The sequence below is a fragment of the Mytilus galloprovincialis genome, chromosome 9 (assembly GCF_965363235.1).
Source record: "Mytilus galloprovincialis chromosome 9, xbMytGall1.hap1.1, whole genome shotgun sequence".
In the NCBI taxonomy this organism is placed as follows: Eukaryota; Metazoa; Mollusca; class Bivalvia; order Mytilida; family Mytilidae; genus Mytilus; species Mytilus galloprovincialis.
The window spans coordinates 47,250,846-47,265,259 of record NC_134846.1 but is presented as its reverse complement, the minus strand read 5'-3'; the positions used below and the strand labels follow the sequence as shown (position 1 = coordinate 47,265,259).

At 31.9% G+C, this 14,414-nt stretch overlaps 1 protein-coding gene across 1 annotated transcript; it reads right to left on the bottom strand.

Annotated features, from left to right (window-relative positions):
• Nucleotides 1-591: 591 nt before the first annotated feature.
• On the bottom strand, nt 592-11,259 carry LOC143046923 (uncharacterized). Its single transcript, XM_076219970.1, has 6 exons — nt 11,139-11,259; nt 5,106-5,752; nt 4,594-4,762; nt 3,205-3,314; nt 1,508-1,610; nt 592-921 (listed from the first exon to the last, which is right to left on the bottom strand). Exons 1-6 carry the CDS (start codon nt 11,161-11,163, stop codon nt 599-601), a joined length of 1,377 nt encoding a protein of 458 aa, XP_076076085.1. The 5' UTR covers nt 11,164-11,259; the 3' UTR covers nt 592-598.
• Nucleotides 11,260-14,414: the final 3,155 nt, after the last annotated feature.

Genomic DNA, 14,414 nt, shown 5'->3' with positions numbered 1-14,414 from the left:
ACTTTTCAAAAAAAAACCTGGTTTCCCTCTTTTCCATGAAAACTTTGTTTGCTTATTGAAGGAATCACTGGATCATGGCTGGATCCGTTACTGGTAGGCGAGACATTTCACGCATGTTAATGTGTAAATTTAACCAAAACAACGCAAATATATATGTAAAATGTATCATATTTTTAGGTGCATATACTTCAAATAAATAAATAAATATTTTTTTTCTATTCATCAGATTACTTGCTAAATGAGGACATTTTTTCGCCCCATTTTTTATCTGTTTCCTGCTTCCTTCTGGCTTTCTGTTATCCGATATTTTGAATTACGAGCGTACGTGGCTAAGTGTAGCACGAAATTCAAACACACACAAACAATTATATTCCTAAATGCTTCTGTGTTCTGCATGATGTGGCCATTTTTCTAATTCTCAGTTAATATATGCCCTTAATTGTATTTTTGTTTCAAATTGAGTATTTTGTTTTTTAAAAGAACAGAAGCTATTTTCTATATGTATGCATAAACACTATAAAACAACAACAGGTGAAAACAAAACAAAATTTTAATGATAAAAAAATAATAAACAATGAACTATAAGTGAATAAAAAAATCAATAACAAACTGTATCCCGGTCTTCGGTATTCTGCCTACAGCAACAGCAGCAAAGTCGTTTGAACCATTTCCTAAAACGTTGAAATCTACCAGTAGAACAAGTGTGAACTGGTATTTCAGTCGGATCTGATTTGGTTAGTTCGTGGAGTACAAATTGGTTCATTGATTCGGCGACTTTATGACTTGTGGACTTTGATATTGTTGTCTCTTGTGTTTCTTTTAGTGGAGTAAAAAATGGCTTTAGTCTTGGTCTGGGTGTTTCTTCAAAATCACTGAGTGTGTACCAGTCACTGTTTGATGTTCTTGCTGTATCTGGTTGGTCTAAATAAAAAAAATGATGAGAATAAGTTATAACATTAAGTTGTGTTGTATTTGAATCAATACAAAGTTATTGGTCAATCCTAGACCACATGACAAATGGTTCTAGAATAACCGATCAATGATACGCTTTAGAACAAAAATTTGTCGGACAGTCGAAATGAAAATTTTCAGATTATCAAATCCCCAAAAATCGACATCATCATTTTTTTAATGAAGGGGGTTGCAACCATGATTTTATTACAACATATAATTTAACTTAAATCATGATTTAAACGTGAAAGCTTCAATTGGATTGAGAGTACCATTCCGTTAGCTGTGCATGGACAATACTTTTGAAGAATAGACTTCACCAGATACGCTTTTCAAATAACAAAAAAAAAAAGCAGTGTTTTATTTAGAATATCTTTAAAAATAAAAAAATAGAATATTATTTGTCAGTATTTTTATCTGTGCAAAAGGTGACTTGTTCAAATTGTTCAAATGCCCATATACCATGGTATTTTTCGACAACAACACACGAGAAGATGAATATTGTTGAAGAGTTGTTACGTAAGTAAAATGTTTGTAGTATTATTTAAGTTGTTACCTTCATCTTTCTCTTTGTTATCGTTCAACAGGGACAAATCTAGCTTTAGTTCTTCTCGGTCTACAGGCTTAGTGCTTATATCAGCTGTCGTCGATTTGCTTCTCTGAAAAAGAAAAAAAAATCAATTTGAATACTATTTCTTCATCAAAACAAAATATCAATTGTGTTTTAATTTTAGAAAATTTTACATTGTCAATGCTATTAAGGTTACGAGACAGAAATTATATGAAAGAAATGGGATAGAAGTATATACAGTTATACCTGTATTGATCTGAGACAAGGGATATATACAGCAGTACAATGAGATACGGGATATATACAGCAGTACAATGAGACAAGGGATATATACAGCAGTACAATGAGACAAGGGATATATACAACAGTACAATGAGATACGGGATATAAACAGCAGTACAATGAGACAAGGGATATATACAGCAGTACAATGAGATACGGGATATATACAGCAGTACAATGAGACAAGGGATATACAGCAGTACAATGAGATACGGGATATATACAACAGTACAATGAGATACGGGATATATACAGCAGTACAATGAGACAAGGGATATATACAGCAGTACAATGAGATACGGGATATATACAGCAGTACAATGAGACAAGGGATATACAGCAGTACAATGAGATACGGGATATATACAACAGTACAATGAGATACGGGATATATACAGCAGTACAATGAGACAAGGGATATATACAGCAGTACAATGAGATACGGGATATATACAGCAGTAAAAATGAGATACGGGATATATACAGCAGTACAATGAGACCAGGGATATATACAGCAGTAAAAATGAGATACGGGATATATACAGCAGTACAATAAGATACGGGTATATACAGTAGTACAATGAGATACGGGATATATACAGCAGTACAATGAGATACGGGATATATACAGTAGTACAATGAGATACGGGATATATACAGCAGTACAATGAGATACGGGATATATACAGCAGTACAATGAGACAAGGGATAAATACAGCAGTAAAAATGAGATACGGGATATATACAGCAGTACAATGAGAATGGGATATATACAGCAGTAAAAATGAGATACGGGATATATACAGCAGTACAATGAGACAAGGGATATATACAGCAGTAAAATTGAGATACGGGATATATACGGCAATCAAATGAGATACCGATATATGACAATAAAAATACTATCAAGCAATACAATATAAAATGCTATCAAGCAATACAATAAAAATGGTATCAAGCAATATTATTTAATCAGAACTATAAGTTCCATAAGTCAATAGATCTAGAATGTTAGCTTCCACTAAACGTTTGTTCTTCTGTGTATCTTGTGAACTAGTATGTGGTAGAACCAGTATCGGATTTTTGTATGCCGAGACATATAATTTAGTGCCAAAAATTAACATGTCAGAGTCTCTATATATATATTTGAATCAATACTCTCCATTCTTTTCTTTATAAGAAATGTTTTTAAAGTATCCCTCCGCAAATACATAGTTTTCACTTCAAAAGCTCTCTCCGTCTAATTCTCACCAACAAGTTACCATTTTGTGGTGCTGTTTTTCTTAACATGGAAAAGTATTTTTTTTTTTTGCAGTCAAATTTGTGTTTTAAGCTTCTTAAAAGAGAACATTAAAATGAGTATATTTCATCAAACAAGTTCTCTCATATCATATATTTACCTTGAAGATCCTGTTCACAAAACTCCTAGCGGAGCCTGTTCTCTTTACGTCATTGATTCTGTCGGTCTTAAGTATTGCTGCATCACTACATGTTCTTATGCTGATATGACCTATTGAATTTAATGTTGTAGTTTAATTATTTCAACCTTTGTATTTGAGTCACGTGTTTAAAACATAATTAACAGTTTTTAAAATGATTTGCTGCTGACACTTTGTGGATCCAGATAGAGTAAGTAAAACCTATGGGGTTTCGGTCGCCTGAATACCTTATTTTCGTCCATATCATCTATATACTGATTTTACTAACTCTCTAAGGATACCGGTAAAAAGGGGATGGGGCATAAGCTAATTTATCGCATGAAGGACTTTTTTTCCCAGTTATGGATAAAAAATAAACAATGTAATAAACAACAATGATAGATGACGGTAGATTTCAAACCAATATAATAAGCGCGGTTTTTAGAGTTTGCTTTCCTATATTTCTCCTAATTTTTTAACATGTTTCTTTCTTTCAAAATAACTCATATATACGATATCAGTTGCATTAAGAATTAAGATTTAATGCTTTAGATTAATGAAATAAGAAAGATGCAGGTTTAATATATAATAATATAGAGACAACTATACAATTTAGAACAATCCTCATATAGGAGTAAAACAAGGAAAGGAACATGCAACATGCATGACGACATAAAATAGCGAAAATGAAAAAAAATCGATCTATTAACAGTGTATGGAAATACAAAGAACAATACTACCTTAAAACAGCAACAAAGACCAACCACATAAAAAAGTTCTATACGTTACCTTACAGTTTAAATTAATCTTAAGGCATGAAAATATAATGGTAGTATAGTTACTACCTTTGTTTGTTCGTCATGTGTATAAAATACTCTATTGTATAAAAATAAAAAAGTAAAATTTATATTTAGTTTCGCCGTGAACCTTTTTCATCTGTTGATATTCAGCTGAGCTTCCAAATTAGCTATTGCTTGCTAACTTAGACATTTATAGTTACTAATGCCGGCTTTCATATCATAACAGTAATATTGAGAACATAAATTAGAATTTCATTTCTTCTAAAAAAATGTTCTTCAAACTTACTGATATATTTAGCGTATATAAAAAAAGAAGATGTGGTATGATTGCCAATGAGACAACTGTCCATACGAGACCAAAATGACACAGAAATTAACAACTATAGGTCACCGTACGGCCTTCAACAATGAGCAAAGCCCATGACCAGATTATAAAAAATTTCAGCTTGACTTATTTTTTCGCCAAAAAAAATTAAAAAAATATATAGCGTCTGTTATTGTTTTTTGTTTCCTAGTACACGTCGTTACTTTCAATATTACTATTTCACAAATAACTTGTTATAAAACTCACTATTTTCTCTATTTTCATCTGTATCCGCTCTGGGGTTTGTAGCATGTGATAGTTCAAGTTTTCGCTGGAGATCTTTTTGTTCTTCGGTGAAAGCTTTCACTCTCTCGTGGAGTTTTGAGACTGAAGATTTAAGCATTATATTGTACTCAGTATTACTGCTGCTTGGATACTTGAAAATAAAAAAAAATAATTATTTAATTAGCATTTACATTGTGTAATTCACTAGACACTTTCTTTTCTACAAAATCGAAACAAACATTCTAGAAATCAAGTGAATACACCTAGTCATGAATGAACTTTTTAACAATTTACATACATTTTGTATGTATTATAAAATCCAGAAAAAATACCATTACCAACACCTGTGACCAACAACGAATCGTCTGAATGCGATCGTATGGAACAATTATATAATGGTTCAAACTTCGTACCAATATATATTGATTTATTGTTTTCGTCATTTATTTATGTTTTTTAAAAAGGATGCAAAATTATAGTATATTTTTAAATACCAGATGGTACTGCTCTTTTGATGAACCTGGTTCATATGAGGCCGATAATGGACTAACTGCTGGTGTATGAAACTCCTGAAACATTTTCCTGATATGTTCCTGTCTTTTTTTCTCTCGTCTCTCCTCTCTTTCTTCTTTCCATATTGTTTCTCTCTCAAATGCTTCAACAAGTTTTTTTCGCTCTGCATCCCTAACCGATTGGAAAAAGGCTACACGGTCCTCCTCAATAGCTGTTTCTTTTGTATCTAGTGCCTGATTTTGTATAATCTCCTCTATTCGAATTATTGGTTTGGCTTGGACGTCCTGAATTTCTGCTTTTTCCACTTGTTCTTTCATTGTTGCAGTAAGTCTCTCAAACTCTTTGGTTCTGAAATCTCGAAAGAAAGCAACTCTTTCGTCTTCACTCGCTGTTTCTGTGTTTTCTGCTTCAGCGTTTTGTTCTGTCGTGGTTGCATTAAGTCTCTCAAACTCTTTGGTTCTGAAATCTCGAAAGAAAGCAACTCTTTCCTCTTCACTCGCTGTGTCTGTGTCTATTGTTTGTTGAACGGACATTGCATCTGATTCCATTTCGCTGCAAGCAGAATGCAATACAGATAGGATAAACCCGCTGAAGTTGCGTTCAAAGATCGCGCTATCTTCATCCATACCTGCAAATGGCACAACGATATATTAATTTATAAAAGGCCAGGCTGACGGCCAAAAAAAACCGCCATATTATAACACAACTTTACGTAATGGTGTGATTGTCCCATGTTAATTTGACAAAGATTCGATTATCCAAGTCGGATTAATAACAAAAAAATCAGTTTAATTTTATATTTCATATTTCCAGCATTTCCTAAATAGTATATTCGAAAATTTTACTTATATACAGAAGTATAAATCTAAAGCGTGCTTGCTCCATGGTGCCGAATATATAATAACAAATTCTTTATTTAAGGAGGGTAACTCGATTATAACTAGTCTAATTTTCATTGAGGCCCTCAAAAATTTTAATTCTTTGACCGCCGAACTTTGAATCACGCTGACGTCGCGTACGGTGTTGGTGATAATACGGGTTTTGCTTTCTAGTTCGCCTTTATTGCATTTGTTAGAAGTTTTGGAATTGATAACTATATAAATGTATATATCAAAATGTGCGTAATTAAAAGTAGAAATGGAATATGCCTTAAAATCAATACTTTTATTCATTTTGTTACTCAAATGATCCCTAATAACACTGATTTTGAGCTTGTAGACAAGTAACACCGCAACATATGATCAGCGTTGCTTTGAAGTTATTCTTGTCATTTTTTAAACTTATTAAAAAAAAGTTGTACTGCTAACAAGAGTAGTCTTTGGTGTTAATGGTGTATGTTTTATTTATGACGTCAACGTTAACTGGACGCGTCTGACCAGGACGAAAAGTTCACTTTGTTTTGTGGTCAAGCCGAAAATTGAAACAAAATATGGATAGGGGTGAAGTTAAGAGTGATTTTTAAAGGTAATTCAAATAGATTATTCCGAAAATGATATATCTTTTTATTCCGTAAATAATAAGGAAAAAAAATATAAAAAGTTGTGTTACAACATTTCAAAAGATCGTGGCAGAATTAATGATTTTTTGAAATTTGTATTTCTGTCACAAAACCCAAATCTCGCATATTTTTTGGAGCTCTTCAAAATTCGAACGAATGCTGCAGATCCAAACCACAATTTACATATCCACCCTTCCTGTGTCAAAATTATACAATAAATATACAACTTTCTATGTCTTCAATTAGTAAGTATTGTTTAAATTATGTCCTAAATTGTTCATTTTATTAAATCCGTTGAAATGTCACACTCGCCGTTTTCTGACGTTTTGGCGTATTTGTTAAGTGTCTTATGAAAAGTAATAGGCAGTTGCATTCTTTTCTACGATATGAAATTTTATTCAAACGAGAAAACTTTTTTTTTAAGTGTATGAAAAAAAATTGTGTCGAAGTTTTAAGAGAAAATATTGAAAAAAAAATTAAACGCGATCTCTTTGTTTTTGTCTAGTCAAAATGTCACAAAACGCCGTTTTTTACATTTTTGTTACAAGTATGATAAGTCATATTATACAGTTTTGGAGGTGGGGAACTTGAAATTATAATAGCACAAAAAATACTATATAACATTAAAATCTACTGTTCAGGGATTTTTTTGAACCCATTTTCGATCACATGTCGGAAGTATTAACGAAACAGTCAGCGACTACTTTTGTCTAGTCATAATGTCACACCATGCTTTTTTACTTGTTTTGACGTTACGTTCTGTAAAACTTGACATGTAGTGCCTAACGTCGAAAATTGCGGAAGCCTTTACGTGCCATGCTAATTAACTTTTTCCAATTTGATATAACGAATTATGAATTTGATATAACAGATTATGAATGTGATTTAACAAATTATCAGTTTAATATAACAGATTATCAATTTGGTATAACAAATTATCAATTTGATATAACAGATTATCAATTTGATATAACAAATTGTCAATTAGAAATAACAAATTGTCAATTTGATATAACAAATTGTGAATTTCTCTACCAATAGTATGATTTAATTATAATAATGAGATTGTTTGAAACATTGCGTAACCCAAATTGGGGCATTTGTTTGTGTATTGATTCATTGTTTATCTGACGTCCAGCGACAAATATGTCATTGAATGCTTATTCAAAACTTTCTTAACAGGTTTAATGTTTCTGAAACCCTCTCCCTCCCCTTTTATCTTTTATTTGAGGCAGTTTAGGGGACTAGTTTGAAGGTTCTCTATTCAGTACATGGAACCTGGTGTCTTAGAACGAACGATTATAATAGAAAAAGGATAAATTTATATTGCACATTTGCAAATCAGAAAGAATGGATAGTGTGTTTCTAGGGACATAGGAACATGAAAGGATAAAAAATGCTGGCATGCTTCTTTATCAATTTGGGCACATACAAGGATAAATGAAACATCCTTAAGTTCATCCTTGCATTTTTCTATATATATTTGTTTCAATATTTATTTTGTTTGCACACTTTTTATTAAAAAACAAAGACCCATGCGCGAGATCTAGAAGAGAAAACCCAGCACAATCAGTACAATACTGTTGATAAAGTTGCTGATTTTTCTCTTTATCTTGTCTAGATTGTGGAGCACATTCGCCTATACATTGTATTTTTATATATGTTGTTGTTTGCAAGTTGATGATAGTATCAAGAAAAACGTAAATAGCTGAGTGACAACTATATAATTACTTTTATTTTCATGATGAACCAAAGTGAACATATATAAATAGTTTAAATTCTAATTTTCCTTTTTTCCTTATACCATATTTATATCTATACAAAATCTTTGTAAGGTCTTATAATGTTTTTGTATCAATGCTCAGTATTAGACTGTGTCATAAAGTTGTGAAAAATTCACAGAAATATGCGGAGCAAAAGACTGTGTGCTTGCATCATCCATTTTTGTTCAGCAGGTCATAAAACACTGATAACTTGTACAAAAATTCTGTACATATCATAATTTGTACAACATTACAACTTGTACACAACATATACATACAACTTTAATATTAAACCAGCATAAATTAATGCTCGTGGTTTTAGTATTATTCAACTAGGAAAGTTTTCGCTAAAATGGGCTATCGAAAATACAGCTGAACGGATTAATCCTGCGCTACAATTGGCTCTAACGTCTGCCCTAAAATGTCCCCTAGTAGTTTTGCGCTAAAATTATCCGCGCCCATCTGTTTTTTTTGTTCATAGTTGAGATTAAATTTCTTTTTGTTTATGAAATTGGCAAATTTGATTAAATTAATTTTATTGTGGTTAATTTTGAATTTGCTTTCAACTGTTGATTCTTTTAACATTTAATACAGGCGATGAAACAAACGATTCAACTAATAACATTTTTCTTCGGAAATTATCAAAAGCGGATAAAAGAATAAGCCCTTGACACCATTTGCGAGTATGATGGTCTTGTGAAACAATGATAGTCCGTCGGCAGGGGGCGATAAATGACTGACCCGTGTTTTATTAAGAGAGAGCAATATCTCTTGCACATAAAATTCACCCTTTTAGATTTCGGAAAGAGCAGGCTAAGGCTACAAGGAAGTACTCGCACCCTCAAAGTTGAAACGGATTTATATAAGTTGTAATAACTTGTTTCCCAATCCCCTATAAATAAATATGTTTAAACTAAAAGAAAAAGCAACAGAAAAGACAGTGGTTTAAACTTGTTTTTAAAATATCCTGTTTCAATCAAAAGAAAGAGAAAATATCTTTGCTCCAAGGGGATACTAATGTAAATGAATATTATTTTTCCGTTTTAATTTAACTGTACTTAAAAAAATGTGTGCCACTTTTGCATTTCGGTTCTATACGTAGCAAGTCAAGCAAACCGCTCATATAAATTATGCTGTATGGTTGAGCTCCACGAAATAAAAAAAAGTACGACGTTATTATGCAATGCATGAAAAATAACGTCTAAATAACGTTACCAAAACTAACACCAACACCGTACGCGACGTCGCTACGTTCCATTTTTTTTAAGATTTATATTTTTTCTTTGATAACGTCAAAAATGGATATAAGTTAAGTCTAACAACTTGTATTGCCCTAAAATCGAGAGTAATTGTGTAATGCCTTCATTATGTTAGGCGTTCAAACTTTCCTGAAATACCAACAAAAAAATATATTTTTTTTAATGCCACTTATCTATACGGAGTGGCTATTTGTCCGGCTAGCCGGACGAATAGTGCCAGGGATATTTGTCCGGCCATTGTAATGCGCATGTCATATAAAGTGCGTTCGGAAGTGCGTGTAACATTATCTTCAGTAGCACACAGGGGAGGCGTGTAATCTGATCACTGATTTTCAATTTTTAGATCATGGCTGAAATATTTGTGATAAATTTTGCAGTTTTCGGAATTGACAATGGAACATGATATTATGAACTTCCAAGAATGATATAATCTTATGAAAGGGACTCTAAAAAATTGAAATCACAAGGAAAATGGGAAATAAAAGATAATTATATATATTTAATCGGAGAATTAGTTTTACAAAATTATTCGATTCGCTACAGCTGTGTTCAGGTGGAAAAGATGTTCAAAGCAAGTGTAGTTAAAAAAGGCCTTTACAATTGCAGGTCTAAATGAATGAAATTTAGCTTAGTTATAATCCAAAAATTAGTCTTGGAAGACAAGAAAAGAAAAGAGAACTTTAGGAAAAGGAGCACACTGTGACACCCGACCCCCTCACGTAAATAAAATAAAAAAACAGTGTTTTTTACTCTTTTTTTTGGGGGGGGAGGGGGTTGAGGGGCATTATATAAAAATCTCTCACCTTTCACTCAAAATATGGATGACTTTATGTCAAGGGGTCTATAATTCTCTGTGACAGCTACAGACATAATAATTTTGTACCTTTTTCAGCTAGACAAAATCTAGCCTTTCCGTTAACTTAAAATGCACGAGTCATACACTACGTACCCAAGTTTGTTTTACAAGTTAACTCTTCTCTCTTCTTATATAAAAATATGGGATATATATGATTTTACTCTAATTATTCGTTATCCACATTATACTAGTAATTGTTAAGGTTTTTCATATCTTCATAAAGCATTAAATGCAAAACTAAATCGTAATATATAGTATCGTATTACTAAAAGTTAAAAGTAGCGTAGACAGCCAAGGTGAAAACGAGGAAAGGGTGTTCAACTATATGAATAAAAATATAGTTTAACCCTGATATTTTCCTACCGTATGCGCAAAGCTGAAGAGCACACTAACAAAGCATTTGAAACCAATCTTTATATATACAAGTAGTTATTTTGAAGCACGAACAACCGGAAGATGTTGACTGCATCTTGTGACATTCGCAATCATTACAAGTTTCCATTGCATATGTCGAAAAAGATATATTCAGAAAGATGCAGATGACATGCAATAGTGCAATTTCCAAAATAAGAATTAATATCAAGATATATCCCAAATGCAAGAATACAATTTCTAAAATAAGAATAATTTATACTTACTCAACTCTTTCATTTCCTGATTCATCTTCTAGGTTATACGCTGTTCTTTCTTTTATCTTCGTTCTCTGTGCATAAAATAAATATAAACTGATTCGCTCGACAACAACGTTGCTACTGAAGATATTATGACGTCCGACGTCAATCGAAGTCGTCACTAAGTTTCTCCTTACTTCGCGACGGAAAGAGCGCTTTGAATATATGGAATAAGAAATACACGGTGATGTTTTCTATAGATTTAAATGCAGTTTTGAAAATTGTAAGCGAGGAAAGCGGAAAAAATATAAATTATTAAAGCAGTAAAAACAATTTATACATGATCTTACGATTCATTTTCTGAAAAATCGGACGATCATTTTTGAGTTATCTTTCTTTTAATGTCAATATTTAGCGAAGTGCGCAATGTTGTGGTGTTTTCTTCAAAATTATTATTGAGAAAAACAATTTGATTATCATTAAGACAACCTTACTCATATATCAAATTTATAGACATGGTAAATATACCCTTTAAAGATGTTATTGACCATTGTGAAAAATCTTGAATACAGATATTTTCTCTTTTTGCGGTGTTTGTTAAAATTTTGCAAGTCCCAAAACCCTTAAAACCATTCGCTAGATAGGACCTACAAATAACTTGATGTGCATGGTCGGAATCGTCAGTAGCCTCAGTATATAAGGCTACCATACTTATAGTTTTACAATACTTTTGCCTTTTATTGGTGATTTTACCCATGTTTTGCATTTTTTGCGATAACTTTGACAGATAGAAATCAACTATTCCTTACAAATTCTCCACCTCGATCTTCATGAAAATCTACAATTTGATAAAGTTATGGATTATAAGATAAGATAAGATAAGAAAACTTTATTTTGATTCGGCATAAGTACAAATAAGCAACACAAGCTCTAAGGAGCTTTTGACCGAATATAAAAACATATAAATAACATATAAAAACAGTGCATTAATTGAGACATATAAAACAACCTGTAATACAAAGTTGAAATCTCACATACATAGCATGAAATTAAAATAAGCAACAAATTATCGAATGAAGTAAAAACATGCTAGACCTGATCAACCAAAAGCAGCATAAATAATAAACAGCTCAAGAATTATCTGCAAGCAGAACAGCGACATTCCAAACCGTTCCAGGACTGAACAAGACTTTTAAAATGTGAAAAACTGTTTTCAGTCCTGAAATGGGTTGGAAGGCTGTTCCATAATGTAGCAGCAGCAAATTTGAACGATTTTTTTTTACCGTAACGGGCTGACTTGACCTGTGGAATTTCAAGAATATTTACATACCTGAAAGAATATTTAGATTTTTTGACATTCACCAAATTTTGTAAGCACACAGGAGCTATGTTGTTAATTATTTTAAAAGTTTCTAGAGCCATTGTTCTTATCCGTCTGATCTGCAAGGAGGGCACCTTAGGTTTAAGTAAGAGGTCCTCGTAAGAGCTGGTAAAACCCTCATATACAAAACGGAGTGCTCTTTCCTGCACCTTTTATTTTTTTTTGGAATTTTTCTCAGTGCAAAAATGCCATGCCAAAGGGCAAAAATTAAATTTCTAAGAATAAAAGTATGAAATATAGTAAGTTTACTAAGTCTATCCAAAACTGAGCCTAAACGTTTTAAAACATTTAATTGCTGTGATGCCTTCCTACAGATTGAGCTGATATGAACATCAAAGTTTAGCTGGTAGTATATTTCTATGCGTAATAATTTCACTGTTTTTTTACATGTAAGGTTCGAATTTTAAATATGTATAGATGGGTTCTTTTCAAAGGTCTTTTTGCCAACAGCCAAAACTTGAAATTTGTCAGGATTTGCTTGCATATTATTCACCCTGAACCACTCAATAAGTATTTATGAATCAGATTCCAAAGTTGATATTAATAAATCGAAATCTGGAGTACAGAAAGAAAGTATTGTCATCTGCATAGTTATATAAACTACCATTTTTAACATAGATAAATATCATTTATAAATATGTTAATCAATAAGGCCCTAGTATCGAACCCTGTGGTACGCCTTTATGGATGTCAGCCCAACCACTCAGAACATTGTTGACTTTAATTTCATGTTTTCGATTAGATAAATAAGAGCAACTGCATTGGGGGTTAAACCATATGCTGATAATTTATCTAGCATAATATTGTGCGGCAGGCAGTCAAAAGCCTTAGAAAGATCCATTATTACCGCTGCAATGTACTGGTTTTTATCAAGAGCTTCAAGCGAGTCTTCTAACACTCTGAGATGTGTGGTCTGACATCCATGTCCACATCTAAATGCACACAAAAATGGATTTAATATTTTATCAAAATAATCAGTTTCATATAGTTTTTAAAAGATTTTGGAAAATATGGATAAGACGCTAACTGGTCTATAATTTATTTTTAATAATGGGTCACTCTTTTTATGAAGGAGGGTCACTTGGGCTTCTTTATACTTATCGGGGAAACAGTTATTATCAATTGGCAAATTTACAAGAGTTGCCAGCTGTGGTGCAATATAAGATTTACATTTTTTTACTATTTTTGCTGGAATACCATCAGCTCCTGTAGCCTTCTTTATGTTTATTTTATTTAAAAAAAATTTCAACATTATCTTTAGATACTTTTTTAAACTCAAAAACAGAATTATGTTTTCTGTTACTTAAAATTTCTTTTATAATACTTGGGTGATTGGAGGGGTCATATACCACATCTGCTCAAATTTTGTCTGCTACTGTGGAGAAAAAATTATTAAAAACATTTAAAACTTCATTTGAACAATTTACAATTTTGTCAATTTCACATAATATAATTTTTTGCTCTCCAAAGTTCCCCTCTTTTGAGAAAAATGGTTTGACTGTTTTCCAAAAATCGCAAGATTTTGACCCACCAGAACAACGTTCTAAAAAGTATACTTTTATTTATTTTCTCTTTACCTTTGTTACCAAATTTCTTTGTTTTCTAAATTTCTCCCATTTTTTGTCACTCCGATTTTTAGTTTATTGTGAATAAAGCATTTGTTTTCTATATATGACCCTTCTCAGTTCTTTATTCATACATGGAAGTGGTTTATTTCTTTGACCCCTAGATTTTACAGGTGCATGTTTATTTAATATGTTTTTAAAATCTTCTTCATAATCATCATATATACTATTTAAATCTTTCTCAGTACATTTTTCTGAAATCTTTATTTTCTGTAAATCATTTGTAAATTCATCAATATCAAAAGTTTTGTAACTTCTATATGTTACATCCCTGCATTTTTGTGCAGGTAAATTCCC

Bases quoted from the DNA above. Each gene is read 5' to 3' on its own strand.
- LOC143046923 (XM_076219970.1), bottom strand. From the start codon at position 11,163: ATGAATCAGGAAATGAAAGAGTTGA. The intron at 5,753-11,138 runs GTAAGTATAAAT...TGCCATTTGCAG, and splicing joins TCAGGAAATGAAAGAGTTGA to GTATGGATGAAGATAGCGCG. The intron at 922-1,507 runs GTAACAACTTAA...TTTTTTATTTAG, and splicing joins TAACAAAGAGAAAGATGAAG to ACCAACCAGATACAGCAAGA.